The 22,002-nt window shown below is 33.5% G+C and overlaps 1 protein-coding gene and 1 long non-coding RNA gene across 4 annotated transcripts in view; one reads left to right on the forward strand and one right to left on the reverse strand.

The window, feature by feature from the left end:
* LOC144288082 (uncharacterized) overlaps nt 1-16,883 on the reverse strand; it is a 120,499-nt gene extending 103,616 nt beyond the window's left edge. The window contains exons 1-2 of the long non-coding RNA XR_013356028.1: nt 16,711-16,883; nt 14,069-14,241 (exon numbers count right to left, since the gene is read on the reverse strand). This is a non-coding gene — a long non-coding RNA (uncharacterized LOC144288082). The remainder of the gene's footprint in view (nt 1-14,068; nt 14,242-16,710) is intronic.
* The window catches only part of RB1 (RB transcriptional corepressor 1), a 144,810-nt gene that overhangs the window by 56,154 nt on the left and 66,654 nt on the right, over nt 1-22,002 (forward strand). For all 3 annotated transcript variants that reach the window (XM_077855718.1, XM_077855719.1, XM_077855721.1), the window contains 7 exons: nt 377-454; nt 3,529-3,616; nt 7,828-7,944; nt 9,199-9,255; nt 9,343-9,374; nt 9,457-9,533; nt 10,644-10,840. In XM_077855718.1, the coding sequence (XP_077711844.1) occupies nt 377-454; nt 3,529-3,616; nt 7,828-7,944; nt 9,199-9,255; nt 9,343-9,374; nt 9,457-9,533; nt 10,644-10,840 (646 nt within the window). The remainder of the gene's footprint in view (nt 1-376; nt 455-3,528; nt 3,617-7,827; nt 7,945-9,198; nt 9,256-9,342; nt 9,375-9,456; nt 9,534-10,643; nt 10,841-22,002) is intronic.

Consider the following 22,002-nt stretch of genomic DNA (forward strand, 5'->3'; position numbering starts at 1 on the left):
ATTTAAGTCAAAGTAAAGTTTTTGGAAGGCATAATGATTGAACACCTCAAGCTTTGATATTTCTAAATACTGAACAGTTTGGTTTGTAATGCCATCTAACATCTAGAGATAGCATCTAACTTTCATTTTTAAAAATTTGTTAATGATTGGTGCACCTGTTTTTCATAAACCTAGTGGAAGAAATCCAATTTAAAAACAGTGGTGAAAAGTGTAAAATTTATTTATTTAAGCAGCTTTTGAATCATCTGTTTTCCTATCACCTGTGTAATTGACTTAAGATTTTGTATGATGGTATGAGGCAACAAGTAAAATATACTGCTTTTTTGGCTCAGATTGTGCATTTTCAATCTGAATGACTTTGCTTGTCATTATATAGTTTTGAAATGCAGAGAACACCACAAAAAAGTAACTCTGATGAAGAGGTAAATGTGATTCTTCCACAGACTCCAGTTAGGTATGAATTTTCTTACTTTTGATTTTCATTATAATTATTTATTCAATGCCTTATAGTACTTTGGGTTTGTTCATTTGTTCTGTTATATATTTGTATGTACATGCAACAAATATATATTGAGTGCTCTTTGTCTGCCAGATATTTTACTAGTTGCTGAGGATATGATTGTTAAACCTAGTTCTGTCTGTACTTAAGGAATATAACCTAGAATGGGAATGTGCTCCATCTCAGTAAATAAAAAAAGAAAAGATACATCACTCTTTGCTCTGCATGCAACGTAGAAGGATTGGAACCCTTTTAATGTCCTTTTCCTCACTTTCCACATTTATAAAGTCTTATTGAATCTACCTTTAAAATACCTCTAGTCCATCTCCTATCCTCCATTTGCACTCTTCACCACATTTGTCCAGAATCTCTTTCTCTTTGTTTTGGATTTCTTGCAGTAGCCTACTAACTGATCTTGCTACATTTACTCTCCTCGCTGTTCCCCTCTCCTCACCACCAAATATATTCTCCATAGAGCCCCAGAATAATTTTCTAGAAATGTAGGTCAGATCATGTTCACCCTGCTTTTAAAACTTTTGACTGCTTCCTTTTGCATTTGAAATACACACTGGTTCACAGTGCCTACAAGACCTTATATGACTGAGCTACTGTTGCCTCTAACCTCATCTTGTTTCCCTGCTCATTATGTACTGGCCAGTTTCCTGAATGCTCGAAGCTCTTCTTTTGTACTTGAGGACCTTCACACTTGCTTTTCCCTCTTCTTGAAACTCTTCTTTCTTTTTTTTGTTTCTGTTATTACCAACAACTACTCTTCCTTTAGGTTCAGCACAAATATTCCTTTTTAAAAGATTTCTCTCTGAGGTATTTTTCTTTATTCTTCTTTCTCATAGTATACTGTTCTAGTCCTTCATAGTGTATATCATAATTTGTAATTAAAAATTAATTTGTGTGTTTGCCTGTTTTTGCCAGTACCCATAATAGCCTTTAAGGTTGATACCATGTGGACCATGACTTTTTTGTTCAACATTTAATAGTACCTAGGGTAATACATGGTTCATAGTAGGCAATTAGTAATATTTTTCAAATGATTATGCAGACATAAAGATACAATTCTGTGTAAGTGTAAAGTAGAGTAATAAACTTTTGACAAACTAATGAGATGGCATAGGAAGGACTTTATTGAACTGAATTTTGAAACAGACACAAGAGATTGGCATTTTAGGGAGTAGGAATAGCATGTGCAAAGGCATGGAAATATAAAACAATGATGTGTCTGGGGAATGATTAGCAGCTCTGTACTAACTCACTCAATGGCAGGATGAAATGACAGGAGTGGAGGTGAATACTAGATCCTGAAGGGGACTTATATGCCATGCTGATAAGTTTGGACTTCAGCTTGTGCACGATTTGGCCTTTCGCCATACACAGGTGTTAAATTGGAGTAAGGATAAAATTAGAGTTGATTTTTGAAAGTTTATGTGGTAGTAGTTTGTGAGGGGATGGACTGAGGAGGACATGGTGAGAAATAGACCTGTCAGTCTGTCACAATAGTTCTTAACCAACCAAGGGCGCAAATTAGAGTAACCTAAGGAGGTGGTTTTTTTCCAAACTATACATGCCTAGCTAGACCCTACTACCATATACATAGTCAGAATCCTTGGAATGCTCTATTGTAGTGATTCAGTTGAGAAATGCTGAAGATCTGAACTGGGGACAAGAATAGATTTGATAAATATTTGATGAATTCATATTTAGAATATTATTTGTGAGGCATTATGGGACATGAAGAAGTACTAAGTAGTAGGACATAAGGATTTTACAGATTTGAGAATAATCAGGGAAAGTTAAAACCATAAAAATATATGAGTTTGCCTGAAGTAAAAGTATAGTAGCAAGAATGGCTGCCTAAGGGCTGAGCCCTAAAGAGTGTTAGCATTTAAGTGCTAGAGAGAAGTTAGGGAGAATGAGGGGGGGTGCCCAGAGAATGAAGCCAAAAAGACCGAGGGAGGGAATTTCCAGGAAAGTGCAGGTGTTTGAGTGTCACATGCTTCGAGGAAATCAAGTATCAGAACAAGTGAGAAAGATCTTTTGGTGTCAGCAGTTATTTGTGGCTTTAGTCATTGTGGCTTAAGTGGATTAGGAGACGTACAAGTTATCGAAGCAATCCTATTTGAAAGGTGAGAATGTATAAATAGCAGTTGAGAGAGATATAATAGTTTGGTTTAATAATAAGGAAGATACCAAAATATCAGGGATATTTGTCATCTTTTTTCCTAAATGGAAACTTTCACCAAAAGAAGTTGAAAACTTAAAGACAAGTTCTTTTTTCAAACTGAGCAAATGACATCAGTTCTAACTTTTACTGAAGTCACAAAAAAGAAAAAGAAAATACTCACTGAACATGTTTGGTAAACAATATTTCAAGAATCTTTCAGCCATAAACATTCTATAGTTCTTTGCATCAATAAACAGTACCTACCGTAGCAATGTACTGCTACTCCAAAATTTGAACATTATAATTCACTCTACAACACACACACACAATTACAGAATTAAATAAATCTTAAGGGACTGACCCTATTTTATGCTTTAACAGTGATGACTTCTAAAATTATGCTTTCATCTGAAGACCTCTGTTAAAGTCACATGCTTCTTCATTTGAATTATGGTATATCCTACTGTATATAAACTTATTTGAAAAACTTTAATATTTAATTGTAGCAATCTTTTCTTAAAATTATCATTTTGATACTAGTTTATATGTTTTCTTCTTAAAATATTAATTTGGCCAATTAATGTTTTATTAAAGTAGTTTTATTAGTAAATAAATGTGTCAGTTCCTTAATTATGAACTTAGTGATTATGGAGCATGTTCTTTAAATAAAATGAAATTCCTTGTAAGCAACAGTAAATGAAGGGTTTTGTAAAGTCTTATTTCAGAGAACTTCTTAAAGATAATTAGGAAATAGTGAGATTGAAAGATTCATTTAACTTGTGAAATAGAAACATTTTGTTTATTTGTTTTCCTTCACTGCTTAATATTTCTTCCTGTCTTTTTTTTTCTCTAGGACCGTAATGAATACTATCCAACAATTAATGATGATCTTAAATTCAGCAAGTGATCAACCATCAGAAAATCTGATTTCCTATTTTAATGTAAGCCATAAGTGAAACATTGTTATTGTGTTATCTTCACAAAGAAATTTGAAAGTAAAGTTAAAATACTGAGATTTAAAAAAAAAATCTCCCAATGGACATGTCCTTGTCTATCATCTTACTTCTTGCTTTTTTGAACCCTCCAGATTAATCATGGATACTATTGTTTTATTTTGGTAGTGTTATTTTTAGATTTTTTTCTTGTTTGCTTTTTGCCTTGCTCATCATTTTTTCTTGCAACTTAGACCTCATTTCTGATTTCATTTTCTTTCTTCAGTTACATACTTTAATAATTCCTCTAGTGAGGATTAGTTTGGAGTGAACTTACAAGGTTTTTGTTTTGTGGGTTTTTTTGTCTTAAAGTATTATTCTTGTTTTTTGTAAGATAGATTAGCTGAATCTCAGTTCTAGATTCTTTCTCTTAGATATTTGTAGGTAATATACAATTCTTGGTTCTCCTTGTTGCTATTTAAGAAATCTGTGAATCTAACTGTTGGTTTGTTTTGTATCTTTTCTCTCTGCTTTTAAGATCTTTTCTTTGAATGTGATATTAGGATTTAACATTTGTCACATCTCTACAGTCTTTCTTATATTCAGCCCATTTTTATTTACATTTCTTGCCTGGACTTGTGTGCATTGCAGTTTGCTACGTCTGTAGACCTGAGTGGTTGGTATCTGAAGGGCCCCTGCTGTACAAAAAAGGGAGAGAGAAAAGATAATGAAAACTAGCATCTGTGTTACTTGCTTGCTTCTTCACTCCTTATTTAAATTCAAATGAGAGTTAGGACTCATGAAATCCTTATCCATGGAAATTGGATAAGGCCAGGAGAATTATTAAAATTTGGCTTATTCCAATAACTGTGTAGTTAACATTTTATTTAATATCATAACCTGCCTATGGTTTTGTCATGTTCTGTTCTTCTTGTTTATATGCCCCCCAGGAATTAGCAAAGTAATTTCTGTCATCGTATTCATAATTGTGTTGGCTCAGAACTGATTTTGTTTGTCCAAATTGCATCAAGTTCCTTCTATTTATGTATTATCTGGAGCACAAGAATATTTCCCAAACATGGCTACTCAGTAACTTAGAACTTTTAGAAGGGAAAATGATAGAAGTTGTAAGAATGATAATCTCTCTCTTCTCTTCTCTCTCTCTCCCTTTTTGTTTTATTTTGTTTTGTTTTGATTTCAACTAAATTCTAGTTAGTTAACATACAGTGCAATATTGGTTTCAGGAGTAGAATTTAGTGACTCATCACTTACATCCGACACCCAGTGCTCTTCACAACAAGTGCCCTCTTTAATACCCTAAGAGTCTCTTATGGTTTATTTCCCACCACCCACCCCGCCCCTGCCCCCTCTCTCCCTACCCCTAACACTATCCCCATAATCTCTCTTCTCAAATAAACTTTGAATATTTCCTACAACATTTTGAGGATATAGGAGCTCTTTTTTATTTTGAAGTACTTTAGTTTGGCAGGAAATTCTGCCTCCAAGGCATTCTCTGGAGCTTAATGTAAAGTTTAACATTAAATGAAGTTTAACAGCTTAACTGAAGTTTCACGTAGACTGCAGATTGCTTTCTCTCAAGAGTGGGCATGTCTTGAAGATCAGTAAGTTTTTCTTTGAGTTTCCTTTTTTATTCAGGGTTTTGTTTTGTTTTTTTTAAATAAATGCTGTCTTTATTTTTTGTAAGTAAAATCTTAGAAGCTCTAAACATTTAAATGGATGTTTTGGTAACAATGACCTTATGAAAGGGAGTGTTTTTTTGTTACTGTTTCTATGATACATGTGCTGTTTTCTTTTAGGTAGATAGGATTATTGATTTTATAGGATGTGAAATTTTTTAATGACAGTGTTCAGATTTCAAAGAAAATTATTCTTAGTTTTGCAAAGTTAATAGTATTTTGAAGGTATTTGATCTCTAAATATTATAAAAATAAAGTCAACCTTTGGTTGTAGCTGAAGAGAATCAGGTTTTTAATTTATTTAATAGATTATAGTATCAATTACAAGTATTTTAATATATCATAATATGCGTTTTAGTAATCTTGTGATATATTTTAGTTATTACCATATAGCCCCACCCCATATGATTCATGTATTGAAACTTCTTTTGTAAGCATTTCTTTATCATGTGTTTCTGAAGAGGTAGCTAAATGATTTAATAATTCTTAACTTTTTGAAAGCAGAGTTTGAAATTAAGAAATGCTACCAAACTCAAATCTTAGTTTTATCTTTATTATTTGTATTTTAGGATAATGTACATCCCAATATAACTCTTAATTGAAAATAATTTTTACTCGAGAATATGAGATTCTTTTTATTTTAGTAGTGGTATTATAATTGTTTCACTTTTAGGGTTTTTTTTGTTGTTGTTGTTGAGTATAATTGACATACAACATTTTAGTAGTTCCTTTTTGTATTGTTGATGGTTTTTGTCACTGTGCAGAATCTTCTTTATTTTGATGTAGTCCCAATTGTTTATTTTTGCTTTTGTTGCTTTTACTTTTGGTGTCAGATTCAGAATATCAGATCTTTAAGACTGATGTCAAGGAGCTTATCTCTTTTGTTTTTTTCTAGGAGTTTTATGGTTTCAGTGTCTTTAATCCACTTTGGGTCATGTTTTGTGTATTGTGTAAGATCGTGGTCAAGTTTTATTCTTTTTCATGTGGCTATCTACTTTATCCAGGGCTGTCTACTGAAAAGACTGTCCTTTCCCCATTGTATGTTCTTGCCTTTTTTGTCACAAATTTATTGACTATATACATGAGTTTATTTTTGGGTTCTCTGTTCTGTTCCACCAATCTTTGTGTCTGTTTTGTGCCAGTACCATACTGTTTTCATTACTGTAGCTTTGTAATATAGTTTGAAATCAGGCCGTATGATGCCTCCAGCTTTGTCCTTTCTCAAGATTGCTTTGGCTATTGGGAATCTTTTGTTGCATACAAATTTTTGGATTGTTTGTTTTATTTCTGTGTAAAAGCCATTAGAATTTTGATAGGGATTGCATTGAATCTGTAGATTGCTTTGGGTAGTATGGACATTTTAACAATATTAATCCTTCCAATCCATGAGCATGGGATATCTTTGCATTTATTTCTGTCTTCTTCAGTTTCTTTCATCAATGTCTTATAGGTTTCCATGTATAGGTTTTTCACCTCCTTGCTTAAATTTATTCCTAGGTATTTTATTCTTTTAGATGCGATTATAAATGGGATTGCTTTCTTATTTTCTCTTTCTGTTAATTCATTATTTATGGATAGAAACTCACCTGATTTCTGTATATTGATTTTGTATCCTGCAACTTTACTGAATTTGTTTATTCTAACAGTTTTTTTGATGGAGTCTTTAGGGTTTTCTATGTATAATATCATGTGGTAAGTTAGTAGACGTAGTTTTACTTCTTCCTTTCCAATTCGGATGCCTCTTAGTTTTCTTGCCAAATTGCTTTGGCTAGGACTTTTAATACTATGTTGAATAAAAGTGGGGAGAGTGGGCATCTTTGTCTTGTTTCTGATTTTAAAGGAAAACCTGTCAGCTTTTCACTGTTGAGTACAATGTTAGCTGTGGGCTTATCATATTTAGCCTTTATTATGTTGAAGTGTGCTCCCTCCTCTTCTATTTTTTGGAGGAGTTTGAGTTTTGGTATTAATTTTTTTAAATGTTTAGTAAATTCATCAGTGAAGCTGTCTGGATCTTGACTTTTGTTTCTTGGGATATTTTTGAGTATTCACTCAGTCTCCTTACTAGTCATCAATCCATTCATTTTTTCCATTTCTTCATGGTTCAGATTTGGTAGATAGTATGCTCCTAAGAATTTGTCCTTTTTTTTTTAGGTTTTCCAGTTTGTTGGTGTATAGCTGTTCATAGTAGTCACTTACAATCCTTTGTATTTCCATGGTATCAGTTTGTAATGTCTATGAGGCTCTTTTTGGTGGGTGGAAGGGCTAACAAATCTGTTCTTTAAGTTAGCAGCAGAAAATTTAGATAAAAGGGATTTTTTTGTACTTTAATATTTTTTAGTCACTAACATCCTAAAATGGAATTCTTTATGTTCCTCTTATTTTCAGTAGTTGTTTTTACCTAGTTTTTGTGGAGGTGTTTCCACAGTATAATTGAAAGCGTAAAGTTATATCTTATAGGACAGAAAATGTTAATTCTGATTAAATGGTATCCTCAACATTGATTTATGTTTTTCCTCTTTAAAGAACTGCACAGTGAATCCAAAGGAAAGTATCCTGAAAAGAGTGAAGGATGTTGGATACATCTTTAAAGAGAAATTTGCTAAAGCTGTGGGACAGGGATGTATGGAAATTGGATCACAGGTAACTTGAGTTCAGTTTGATTACTGTCACTATTTGATAAATAATTTAGAATGAAATATCTTTCCAAATTGTAAAAAAATATTATAATAGTATTTGTCCTATATTGGTAGATTCTGTATCTTGGCTGCCTGTGTATGCTGCTGTTTATGGAAAACTTTATTTTACAAAAAATGCCCCTTACACCATTACAGAAACCAAAAGTAAACATGTAGGCAGTTTTAGAAAAAAATGTAGAAATTTAAAAAATATCAGTACAAAAAAATTAAAATCTTTGATGCTATTAAATTTTTGGTATATATTCTTTGGCTTCTACATATATGAATATTTATGATGCATATACTTACATGAATGGGATCATATGCATGCTATTTCAGGGATACTATTGAATGAAATTAGTTTTATTATTACTGTTATTATTTCACAAAGTCTAATACTAATATATTGGATAAAAGTATGGGCTCTGAATCAGAACCTTGGGTTTATATCTGGTTCTACCATTTATGAGCTTCATTTAACTTCTCTGAGATTCAATTTCTAAATTTGCTCTGCTTTGTTGTGTGGAATTAGGTAACATATAAAAACGTGTTGGAAAACTAATCTAGATACTTTATTTCAGTGTAGTGAAGTTATATTTTGATTTTGATAATATGTTTTAAATATTTTTAAGTCTTTTTTGGTTGTATATGAAATTTATGCTTATGATTTGAATGAAGGAATATGGTTTGTATGTATCTAAAATTTAGTTATTTGAACTAATGAGAATTATTTATTTGATTAAAACTTTTTGCTGATAAGATCAGTTGGGTCTGATTTTTGCCTTTGCCAGTTTTATGGACAGGCTATTCTCAGTCTTGGGAGAGTTATCCTGAAAATACATGTCCTAGGCCACAAAGTATTACATTAGTATGTAAAATGGGTAAAATAGTACCAGATGTATAGCATATCCTCTGTGTGTGTGTGTGTGTGTGTGTGTGCGCGCGTGTGTGTGTGTGTGCGCGCGTGTGTATGCTGAATGATGTAGACCGAAGTGAAATTAAGGAAAACCAAGAACTGGACTTTCCTTCTTGATAATTTATTGGGAATGTTAACCACCATATTACATGGAAGTCTTGAGTTTTAGACAAGGTAGCTTTTGTGATCTCTTAGTGTTCATATTCCTAAGAAGTATCAGAAATGTATTTCAGGAGAAGCCTTCTTAAAAATTAATAATTATGGTTTTCTAAATTAGTGGAATCTAATTTTTTTCTTTTGTAGCGATACAAACTTGGAGTCCGATTGTATTATCGAGTAATGGAATCCATGCTTAAATCAGTAAGTTAAAAAGAACATAATAGAAAAAAAATTTAATGCTGACACAAAAAAGGCATCAGGTAAACTTTTTTTTTTTATCTGTTTTAGGAAGAAGAACGATTATCCATTCAAAATTTTAGGTAAATTCTTTAGTTTTAGTAAAATAGTTCCTTCTTTTTATAAAAGTAAATGTTTCAAAATCATTCTTTTCTTTTCCTTTAGCAAACTCCTGAATGACGACATCTTTCATATGTCTTTGTTGGCATGTGCTCTTGAGGTTGTAATGGCTACATATAGCAGTAAGTTAAATTTTAGTAAAAAAAACATTTTTGTTCAATTTAAAGTTAAAAAAACTTATCTAACGTGGAGTTTTTTGGGGAGGAGTGGAGTTGAGACAATATGTGTATGTTAGATCAGTATATACTGAAGAATGTAAGTTTTCACATAAATCATTTAAATGGGTTATTATCTGCATTATTTCAGGTAATCTTGGAAATAGTACTTCACTAGGCTCTTATTCTGGGCTATGCTGAGTCCAGGAAATGTGCCTATGGAAATCTCTTCCAAGAAAGGAGATTTAAATTTTCAAAGGAGTACTAACAAGTAGCATTTATCTGTATGGAAATGTATATCTGCTATAGATTCTATGGCCATGAAACCAAAGGTTAGAGCTAGAGTCCACCAGATATACAGAACAGAGGCCACTCATGGTGTTTTTTGAAAACATGATTTTAGACATGTATTGTTTGGCAAATGTTGCAAATATTAAGAATTTTGTTTGCACAAACAAAAGAAAATTTACCTAAGGATACCAATATATAATAAAAGAGATATATGGAAAGCTATGAATCCTCATTAATAACCAAAAAACGCACATTTTAAAAAGTTACCATTTTCTAAACAAATTAGCAAAATCTTAAAGAATCCTTCCCTTCCCACATCAGGGATTAATGAGACGTTAAAGTGGATATGCTAATGCATTGATCTTTAGATATTAAACCTGTTCCTGATATAAATTTAGAGTATTTAAACTTTTGAAAATTTGATGTAAGCACGAGCCCTCTATTTAGGAAAAACATATGTGCAATATGCTCAAAATTTAGAAGACTATTTCTTATGAGTCTATGGAAAGAATTCTGCTCCTGGGGTGCCTGACTGGCTCAGTTAGTAGAGCACACAACTTTCCATCTCATGGTCATGAGTTCAAGTCCATGGTGGGCATGGAGACTACTTAATATAAATTTAAAAAACAAAATTAAAGAAAAATCTGCTCTAAATAAAAATTTTTGTTTAGCTTTTCTGCTGTTTTAGCTTTAAAATTTTTGTTTGATAAAACCTTCCAACCTAAAAATACGTAATTCGAGGCTTAACATTTCATACCTAAGTTACATTTTTTCTTTCATTTTTAGGAAGTACATCTCAGAATCTTGATACTGGAACAGATTTGTCCTTCCCATGGATTCTGAATGTACTTAATTTAAAAGCCTTTGATTTTTACAAAGTGATTGAAAGTTTTATCAAAGCAGAAGCCAACTTGACCAGAGAAATGATAAAACATTTAGAACGATGTGAACATCGAATCATGGAATCACTTGCATGGCTCTCTGTAAGTAACTAAAATAACGATAAATAATAATTTATCTAAAATAAAGTAAAATAATTCATTAATAATATGAATATGCAACAGATATGCAACAGATAACAGTTGTCTGTTAGTGAGAGGTATTTGTTAAAATTTACCTCAACAGCAAATATGCAATTTAATGAATATTGTAATTTCAGTGTATAGCCCAAGTGGAATATTAAATGGAGTTTTCTTTCATTTGGGCTCCCCAGACCATCTGATACAATGATTTATTTAGGAATAGCTTTACTTAAAACATGGTACTTTAAAACAAGAAAACAAGAATTCCTTAAAGTATTTGAGCTCTATATTTAAAATAGAGGTGTTGTGCAATCATATTCTCTAGGTATTCTGTCTATAGCATATAAGCTATTGATAAGGCTTTTGTTCATAAAGATGGCATTTGCTGTGGAGTAATAGTAAAATACTTATTTGAAGTTCTGTCTTATGCTCTTTAAATCTGCATGGTTGGGTAATACTTTGTGACTCATAAGATTTGCAGATTAATATAGAGTTGGTTTCTTTTGAAACTGTGTTGCATGCTAAGCTTATAACTTTTCATGTAGAAGTGACAGTGAAAACATTTAGGATTTTAGTTACACTAGAATTCTAATGTGTACATGTAACCCTTAGTTTTAATTTTTTGATATTTTAAAAACTTAATGACTAAAAGATAACTTATTTCTTAGTGTTTTCTTGCACTGCTGTATGGACAGAGTAGATAAAATAGGAGAGAAGAAAAGGAAGTCGACAGAAAGCCATTGCATTGCTATAATTGAATTTAGTAACTCTTATTATGCACAAGCTTCTACTTTATAAGAAAAGGAGTGGTTAGGAGAAATCTAGGGGATTTCTGGGGGATTAAATGACAAAAATGAATCAATAGATAAATAAATATAATAAATAAGAAGTACTTTTCAGAGGCTGATGTTCCCTCTCCTTCTAGAGATTGGATTTAAGACATAACTGTATCATATGAAAGTGACGATTTTCATTTCTTTTAGAGAATTGTTTTTTTTTTTTTTTTTCCCTCAATACACATCTGCAGCATGGCTTGCATTGGGGTAGACATTGTGAAAATACAGAAAAGACATGGACTCTGAAAATTGTGGAGGAAATGGTAGAAATTTACTGTTTATAAATTGCCTGTGTTCGAGCCTGTTTAGTTCAATTAGTGGTATTCTAGGATTCTAAATACTATCCCTTTATTTTTGAGAATTTTTGGATAAAAAATGTCATGCCCAAAGTCTGGAGAAGTGTATAATTTATTAATAAGATGTGGAAGTCATAAGCCTCTAAACTTAAATTCTAAATGTGGTTGGTATCTGTAGGGGATAAAATTATAGGTGATTTTTATGGTCATATATTTTTAATGTTTGAACTTTTAAAAAAGTTTTTTTACTTTTTTAATCATTAAAGGAATAGGGTAACTGTGAAGATGTCATACAATACAAATAGAATACTGTGAATTTTTCCTATGAGAATAATTGACATTTTATTTTTTTTTTTATTTTTTATTTTTTTGTAGAAAACATTTTATTTTTTTTAAGACTATTTATTTATTTATTCATGAGAGACACACAGAGAGAGTCTGAGACACAGGCAGATTTAATACTCCAGGAGAAGCAGGCCCCATGTAGGAGCCTGCTGTGGGACTCCATCCCAGGACTCCAGGGTCACGTCCTGGGCCGAAGGCAGTGCTAAACCGCTGAGCTACCCAGGCATCCCAATAATTGACATTTTAGTGAAGGTACATACCATAGATATATTTGAGCTTTCATAGACTTTTTTTTTAAAAATCAAAGTGTGGCATATATACAGAAAAGTATGTATTACAAGTTTATAGTTTGATTAATTTTTCACAAATTGAACACACCCATGTTACCAGCACCCAGGTCAAGAATGAGAGTATTTTGATTCTGTATCACAATAAGAATTTTTCATTAATCTGTAGATTCAAACAGTATTGTTTACCTAGGGAAACATCAAGTGAGGTACTACTTACTTTTTCTTTGCAATAATTTAATAAAAGAAAGAACATCATCATGTTTTTAATGGTTGCACGGGGAAGGTTTCCAGCATCTTTGCTTCACCATATTAAGAAATAATAAATCAAGAACAGAATAACTTAAAGGGAAAAGCACACCTTTCTTTGTTTTGACCCCAGAGAGATTAAAGGGCAATAAATAAGTATAAAATGCTAAACTATATAATATATAAGTATAAAATGCTAAATATATAAGTATATTGGAAAACTTGGTGAAATCTTGTTCTGTCAGAAATTTAAGGGAATTTAAGGTGATTTAGAGCAAACTATACCTCAAGGTTAGATTAAATGACTTCCAGATGTTTAGTCCTCTTAAATCTGTTAAGCAGTTTATAATGGCAGCAGATAATGAAGTGAGATTTGGATATCTTATTTTTAGTATATTCAAAATTCTTCAGATTTTTCTCAATAAAATCTTTATAAACCAAGGTACACCAGGTACTTTATTTTTTAAACGGTCTCTTTCTGAGGATAGTGTGGACTCTCCTATTGATCTCCCCACATCTCTAACTGCCGTAAGACAATTTCTGTGGCAGGAACCGGAGAAGTCTTTTTGAAAATGCAAATCTCATCATGCTTACTCAAACATAAACCTTCTGTGAGGAACCTGTGCCTCTGGTAATGGTGGAGGAAGACTCTATCGTATGATTCCCCTCAACAAAGACAGCTATAGAACCTCTGCATAATTTGGAAAGCAACTGCCCGAAATCTCTGGACAGAGGAGTAGGACACACTCTTCCGGAGAGAGGAGAAGCTCTGAGCCTGGGCAGGAAGCTTTTAGCCTGGAGCAAGGTGCCCTAGGCGAGGACGTGTAATAGGATGGGGAGAGGGGGCCAGTGAGAAGGAAACTGCAGGCTTTCTGGCCAGCTGCTGAAGAGAGTGGACTGATCCTGCTTACCCACTTCTGTGTGTGAGACCTGAGTTACTGCAGTGTAGTGGATTAGCAGCAACCTAATGGAAGATCTGAACTGAGCCAGGAGTTGCTAGTTGCTGCCCAAATAAAAACAGTTCAGGTTCAGCGAAAATAATTGCCTGCTTAAAAACAATGCTTAGTTGAGGAAAAAAAATAACAGAATACAATGTTTATTTGAGGAAAACATAACAGAATCCAGAATATTTACAACTTAACATTTATGATGTCTAAGATACAATTCTAAAATTACCCGACATATGAAGAAGGTCAGAGGAATCAGGTTTTTAGAATGGGAACTTGAGGTCAACTAGTTGATGTCCCAAGGCTCTCTTTTGGGAGCTTTGTCTCCTCCTGTTTTCTTCTGTCAGCAGTTCAGAGTGTGGTCTTAGACTCCCTGGTGTCCCCACAACCATTTTAGGGAATCTACAAGGTAAAAAGTATTTTTATATTGCTATTAAGATGTTACTTCTCAAAAAAAAATGTTACTTCTCTTTTTTACTCTGTTGACATTTATACTGATGATGTAAGTGTTAGCACCTTTGCAGGTATCAGAGCAGTAGCATCAAGCTGGCTAGTCGCCATTGTATTCTTCACCACCAAAAACTCCCCGTTAAAATAAAATATAGAACATATCAGTTCCATTTAAGAATGCCATTGATGAACCAGTAAGACATATTAATTTTCTTGAATCTCCATTCTCAAGCACATGTCATTGAAAACAACTGACAATAAACATTGCAAGTGTTTATTGCAAATTTGCAAATTAGTAGCAAATTTTGAGTTTACAAGGGAAAATTAGAATTTGGTTAAGCTTATATGCACTGTAAGCATGACAGCTTCCCAGTACTTCAGACTACTGATAAGATCAGTGGTATATTAATAAATGTGACTTTTTGATACAGTCTAGAGATTTGTCTATGTTTGTAAGATCTCCATAATTTAGTGAATCAGTATTTCCAAAAGACCAATTCATCATGTTATAAAGTTATGTAAGAAATTTATTCAAAATTTAAGGTAGACCCAAATAAAATTTTAAAAAATATTCATACCATAAAAAATGAAGCTCAAGAAAGACCAACAGATTTTAAGGTCTCAGAATATGAAAAGTTTATTTTTCTTCATTAATATTGTTCCCAATTCCACATTGCACCTAACCTTTAAGGAACTATAACTTGCCAAGTTTTAGAGTAGTGTAAAAAAAAAATCCATTATTACCTGAAAACTCTATTGAAATATTCCTTTTTCCAACTACATATTGTGAGGCTAGATTTTCTTATATAAGTTACCAATATTTTGTTGTTATTGCAACAGAGTAAACATAGAGACAGATATGAGAATTCAGGTCTTTCTTTTAAGCCAGACATTATTAGAGAGATTTACGAGATTATAAAACAGTGCCAGTGTTCTAATTTTTTTTGTTTTGAAAAATATGATTATGCTAACATATAATTGGTTTATTTTGCTTATTACACCCTTAGAAATTTTGTTTTAATTTAAGTTAAACTTAATTTTACTTAAAAATTACTAACACAATAAATATTGTTAGATATAACTCAGATGAACAAAAACTTTTGGGCCCTAAATAATTTTAAGAATGTGTAAAAAGGAAAAACAGAAAACAACAACAACAAAAAGAATGTGGAAAAAGTTACGAGTCCATAATGTTTGAGAATGCCTGCCTTGTATTCTCTTCTCCATTCAGTTGTCTTTCACTATAACTCACACAACCATGTTTGTTTTTTGCTTGTCCCTAAGTCTTTGTTCACTTCATAGGTCCCACTTAAAATACTTTCCCCTGCCTTTTTTATTTACCAGAGTTTCAGTTCTACTTCTACTTTGTTTTTCATGACCATTCTAGTCTATAGTCTTTCTTCCTCCTTTACAACCTTAATGTTTGTTTATACTACCTAACTTTAATATAAACTTTATATTTTATTACATGTGCATCTCTCATGTTAATTGAGTTAATGTAATAAAGTACTCAGTAGTATCTGGCATATTATGCATTTGGCAATTACTAATGTAGTTAATAAGTGGAAGTGAAGGATATGTAGGTAGTGTCATTCATTAAAATACATGGGATCAGATGAAATTTGCTTGGAAAGATGAATTTCATTTGATTATGTTGAGTTTGGGGTGATTGTAGGTCATTCAAGTAGAGATGTCCAGTGGCAGTTGAATATGTGTGTCTGGAGCTAAGGAAAGAAATATAGGGTAGGAATATGAACCTGGAAGCTGCTGGCACCTATATAGTAATAAACGTTACCACCCTTATTGACAATTTACTTCATGGCATGCATTGTGGTGAGTACTTATTTTAATATCATTTAATTTTTATAATAATTTTTGAGGTAGTATTCTAGATGAGGAAATCAGTGCTTAGAAAGAACTTCAATAACTTGTCCAAACCACAGAAACTAAAAGACAGAGCTGTGGTTTGAATCCTGGTCTATCTGGCTCTGAAACGGTTAATCTCTATGTTTTTTACCAAGTAACTAAAGTTTGGGGAATGGATAAGATCACCTAAGGGGAAAATGTAATACCGTAGTTCCATCTTTCTCTGTGGCGGATGTGTTTCAAGACCCCCAGTGGATGCCTGAAACCATGAATAGTATTGAACCCCTTATGTACTGTTTTTCCTATACATACGTACCTGTGATAAAGTTTAATTTATAAATTAGGCACTGTAAGAGATTAATAACAATAACTACTAATGAAATAGAAAAATTATAACTATATCCTATAATAAAAGTTATGTGAATGTGGTCTCTCTCTCTTTGCAAATTATTTTATTGTACTATAGTTACCCTTCTTGTAATGATGTGAGACGACAAAATACCTATATGATGAAATGCAATGAGGTGAATGACACAGCGTTAGGCTGCTACTGACCTTCCGATGATCCAGCAGAAGTATCATCTGCTTCTATACTGCAGTTGAGTATGGGTAACTGAAACCACAGAAAGCAAAACTGCCATCAAGGGGGGCTCCTGTATAAGAAGAGAAGGTGCCTAAAGATAGAATCATGAGGTGCTCTGACATTTAAGAGCTAGACAGAAATGAGAAACCTACAAAAGAGATTGAAATAGAACTGCCAGAGAGATAGGAAAATCAGAAGTGATGTCATAAAGAGAAAGCATTATAAGGTCTGAGTGAATCCTTGCTGTTTAAGATGCGGTAGGAGCAGCCACTAAGAACTGAAAAGTATTCATTTGAGCAACAAGGAAGCCACTGCTGATGGTAGCAAGGACTATTCATAGAAGTGGTGGAGGCAGGAGTAGATTGCAATGGAATTTGGACAACATGTGAATGAGGAATAAAGTGGAGACAGTGATTATGGGTAGCTTTTCCTAGAGTCTTGTCTGTGAAGGGAAATAAAGATACAGCTGTCAAGGATGTGAGGTGGCAGGAAGATGATTTTGTAACATGGGAAAGGTAGGATTAAATGTGGATGGAAAAGAGCCATTAGGAGTGTTCTGTGTTGCAGGATGACACGTTAGTGGCTTAAAACAACCATTTTATTTTGCTCATTCTGTGGGTCAGAGATTTGGGAAGAGCTTGACTGGGCAGTTCGTCCTTGACTGTGTGGTGTCAGGGGTAAGATTTACTGTATCCATGGTGCTTCCTTTTTTTTTTTTTTTTTTTGTCCTTTTTAGAAAGAGAGGGGTTTGGTTTTAGGATAGTCATGCTTCTTACATAACAGCTGGGTCCCAGAAAGCTTCTGAAAGGACTGTAGCTGGAAGCTGTATTCTGTTGGTGAGAGCAGTCACAGGGCCTGTCCAGATTCAAGGAGCCCCCTTGAATAGATCTTATCTCTTGTTTGAGGAGAGGCAAGGTGGAAAGGGAAGTATTTTGTGGCAAAATGGAAAGAATGGAAGCAGTTACAAGTAAGGTTGTATGTGGGAGCCATGGCAGAAAATGAAGAGCTTTCCATCTAATGGCCTTTATTTTTAATAAAATAGAGCTGAGTTAATTTGCTGAGGATGGATTGATGGGGTGGAGTAGAGAGTGCAAAGTGGCACAATCAGAAGTTTGAGGATAGTGGACATAATTTGGAATTGTTGCTGAGGAGAATAATAGAACTGAGTGATGAAAGACAAGAGGATTATCCAGCAGCACTGGAAGAAATTTTGAAGGTAGAAGTTTTAAATTTGTAGTGCTACCCACTCTTTGTGGTGGCATTATTCTTTCCAGCATCATCTAACAGCTAGATGGAAGATTAGAAAAAAATGAACAGCTAGATTGACTCAGGATCTTGGGCTTTGCCTACACAGATGCAGTAGTGATAATCTGGCAAATAAGGTGAGGAAGTTGGTCAGAGTGATTAAAGTGATAAGGTTTGTAGTTTCAGTTGCATAGCGGGCATAGGAGGACAAAGTAGAGGTTTAAAAAAAAAGCAGCTTTTAATGAAATTTAATAGAGAATAAGAGAACTCAATTTTATATTCCAGAGCTAGAGCATTTTGGATAGTTTACTGTATTCTGAGAAATAAGCTTGGGAGCACGTGAGTGATTGGGAATGGAAATGAAGACCATTGGAAATGAGGAGGTCAAGGGACCAAGAGGCTGAGTGAGAGAGGAAGTCCCTCAGGACAGGAGGTAGAGAGAGAGGAGGAATGTGGACGAGGGACCGACCAAAGGCTTCGATGCTTGAAGAGGTTCTGGACCTCTGAAGCAGACAACTGCTTGGTCTGATATTAGTAAAACCACTCCAGCTTTCTTTTCATTACTAATACTTTGGCATATATTTTTCCTTTCTTTTATTTTTAACCTATCTGTGTCTTTATACTTAAAGTAGGTTTCTTATAGGCAGCATGAATGTTTTATAGTTTTCAGGTACAGATCTTTCATCTCCTTGGCTAATTTTATACCAAGCTATTTTATTCTTTTTGTTCCGATTGTAAATGGACTTGTTTTCTTAATTTCTCTCTCTGCAGCTTTTTTTTTTTTTTTTAAGATTTATTTATTTATTTATTCAGAGAGAGCGAAAGAGAGGCAGAGACACAGGCAGAGAGAGAAGCAGGCTCCATGCAGGGAGCCCGACATGGGACTCGATCCCGGGTCTCCAGGATCACACCCCAGGCTGCAGGCGGTGCTAAACCGCTGTGCCACCGGGGCTGCCCTCTCTGCAGCTTTTTAATCAGTGTATGGAAATGCATTCAATTTCTTGGTATTAATTTTGTATCCTGCACTTTACTGAATTCATTTATTCTGCTAGTCTTTTAGTAGAGTCTTTAGGATTTTGTATATATAGGATCATGTCATTGCACGTAATGACAGTTTAACTTCTTCTTTACCAATATGGATATCTCATTTCTTTTTCTTATCTGATTGTTACAGATAGGACTTCCAGTACTACGTTGCATAGAACTGGTGAGAGTGTATATTCCTGTCTTGTTCCTGATAGTAGAGGAAAAGCTCTGCTTTTCACAATTGGGTTATGCTGTTATCTCCGAGTTTTTCATTTTTATCTTTTATTGAGATCTGTTACTCTCATCCCACTTTGTTGAGAGTTTTTATCCATGAATGAATGTTGAATTTTGTCAAATGCTTTTTCTGCATATATCTAGATGATCATATGATTTTTTATCCTTTTTTGTGTTAATATGTTATATCATGTTGATTGTATCAATGTTGAACTGCTTTTCTGTCTGTGGAATAAATCTCACTTGATTTGTGGTGCATAATCCTTTTGATGTATTGTTGAATATGGTTTGCTAATATTTTGTTTAGGATTTTCAACTGTGTTCATCACGGATATTGGCCTATAGTTTTCTTTTTTTTGTAGTGTCTTTGTCTGGTTTTGGTATCAGGAAAATGCCAGTCTAATAGAATGTGTTTGGAAGCTTTCCTTCCTCTTCTGTTTTTTGGAATAGTTTGAGAAGAATAGGCATTAACTCTTCTTTAAATGTTTGGTGGAATTCATCTGTGAATGTCTCTTGTCTTGGACTTTTATTTTTTGGTAGTTTTTTGATTATTGGTTCTGTTTCATTACTAGTAATTGATCTCAGATTTCTTATTTCTTCTAGGAATTTAACCATTTCTTCTAAGTTGCCTAATTTGTTGGCTTCTAAGTTTTTGTAGTAGTCTTTTACAAGCCTTTGTATTTATATGGCATTGGTTGATACTTCTCTTACATTTCTGATTTTATTTGGGTCTTTTCTGTTTTTCTTGATGGGTCTGGCTAAAGGTTTATCAATTTTTTTATCTTTTAAAAGAACCAGTTTTGGGTTTCGCTGATCTTTTCTTTTCTTTTCTTTTCTTTTCTTTTCTTTTCTTTTCTTTCTTTCTTTCTTTTCTTTCTTTGTCTCTATGTCATTTATTTCTGCTCTGATTTGTCTGGGACTTTGTTCTTTTCTAGTTCCTTTGGGTGTGTAAGGTTAGATTGTATGAGCTTTTTCTTGTTTCTTAAAGTAAGCCATATGTGCTTCGGTTTAGTTTTCTTCATGTTTCACTTTCCTAAAGTTCTGGATTTGTGGACTTCATAGGTTTCATCAAATTTGGAAACTTTTGTCTATTATTTTCTTAAAATAGTTTAGTTGACTCCTCCCACCCCCTCCCTTCAGGGATTCTAATCATGAATGTATTAGGTGACTTGGTTGTCCCACAGCTCATTGATGCTCTGTTTTTGTTCTTTTCCCCAGGTGTTTTTCTTTTTTTCATTTTAGATAGTTTCTATAGCTATATCTTCAAGTTCATTAATTTTTTTCCTCTGAAATGTCTAATCTGCTCTTGTTTCCACCTACTGCATTTTTAATCTTAGATACTATATTTATCACCTTGAAGTTTTATTTGGATCTTTTTTATGTCTTCTATATCTCTCATTAACATATGCGGGTAAAAAGATATGTTTAGACTTTACCTTCTTGAACATATGGAATATAGTTATAATAACTTTTAAAGTTCTTGTCTATGAATTCTAACATGTCTGTCTTTTTAGGTCTGTTTATATTGACTGGTACTTCTCCTTTTTAATATTTTTCTGCCTTTTTTGATCTGCTTTATAATTTTTAAATTTAAATTCTATACATTAACATATAATGTATTATTAAAAGTAGAGTTCGGTGATTCATCAGTCTTATATAATACCCAGTGCTCATTCCATCATGAGCCCTCCTTAATGTCATCTATCATCCGGTTGCCCCATCCCCTCACTCCCCTCCCTTCCAGTGATCCTCAGTTTTTTCCTATGATTAAGAATCTCTTATGATTTGTCTCCCTCTTTGATTTTGTCTTGTTTTATTTTTTCCTCTCTTCCCCTATGGTCCAGTTTTGTTTCTTAAATTCCACATATGATGTGAGATCATATGATAATTGTCTTTCTCTAATTTACTTATTTCACTTAGCATAATATCCTCTAGTTCCATCCATGTTGTTGCAAATGGCAGGATTTTGATTTTTTTTTGATGGCTGAGTAGTATCCTTTTGTGTGTGTATATATATATATATATATATATACACCACATCTCCTTTATTCATTCATTAGTCGATGGATATCTGGGTTCTTTCCATAGTTTTGCTATTGTGGATGTTGCTGTTCTTGCTTTGTAATTTTTTTACCAGGTGCCAGACATTGTGAGCTTTACCTTTGGAGTCCTAGATATTTTCATATTCTTTTCAGTATGCTTCAATTGTGTTTTGGTACACAGTTTAGTTTCTTGAAAATAATTTGATCCTTTTCAAGGCTTTTGTTGTTGTTTTTAGATAAAGCCAGAACAATCTTTAATCTGTGCCTAATCTACAACACCCTTCTGAGTAGGCTACCTGATGTCCCATGCAGTAAAAGCTTTTTCCACTCTGCCTGGTGGAAATCAGAACTTTTCTTGGCCCAGTGTCAGCTTCTGGAATGATTCTGCCTTTCCAGTGGTTTTTTTTTCCTTGACTCTGGGTAGTTTCTATGCTCCGGTAGACTTGAGCTTAACCATCTGCAGGTCCCTGAAGCTCTCTCTTTGCAACTCTTTCCTTTCCATGGAACTCTTTCCTCTCTGATGTCCTATCCAACTAATTTTAGCTACCTTGGCTTCCTTGAATTCTGAACTCTGTTTTTTCTGCCAGGGAGACAGACATTGGGTTTATTTAAATTTATTCTCTTTGCCTTGTAGCCTGGCAGCTCTCTCCATGCAGTAAACTGAGGCAGTGGTTGGGCTTTACCATTTGTTTTCTTTCTCTCGGGGATTACTGTCCT

The sequence above is a fragment of the Canis aureus genome, chromosome 17 (genome assembly GCF_053574225.1).
Source record: "Canis aureus isolate CA01 chromosome 17, VMU_Caureus_v.1.0, whole genome shotgun sequence".
Taxonomy (NCBI): domain Eukaryota; kingdom Metazoa; phylum Chordata; class Mammalia; order Carnivora; family Canidae; genus Canis; species Canis aureus.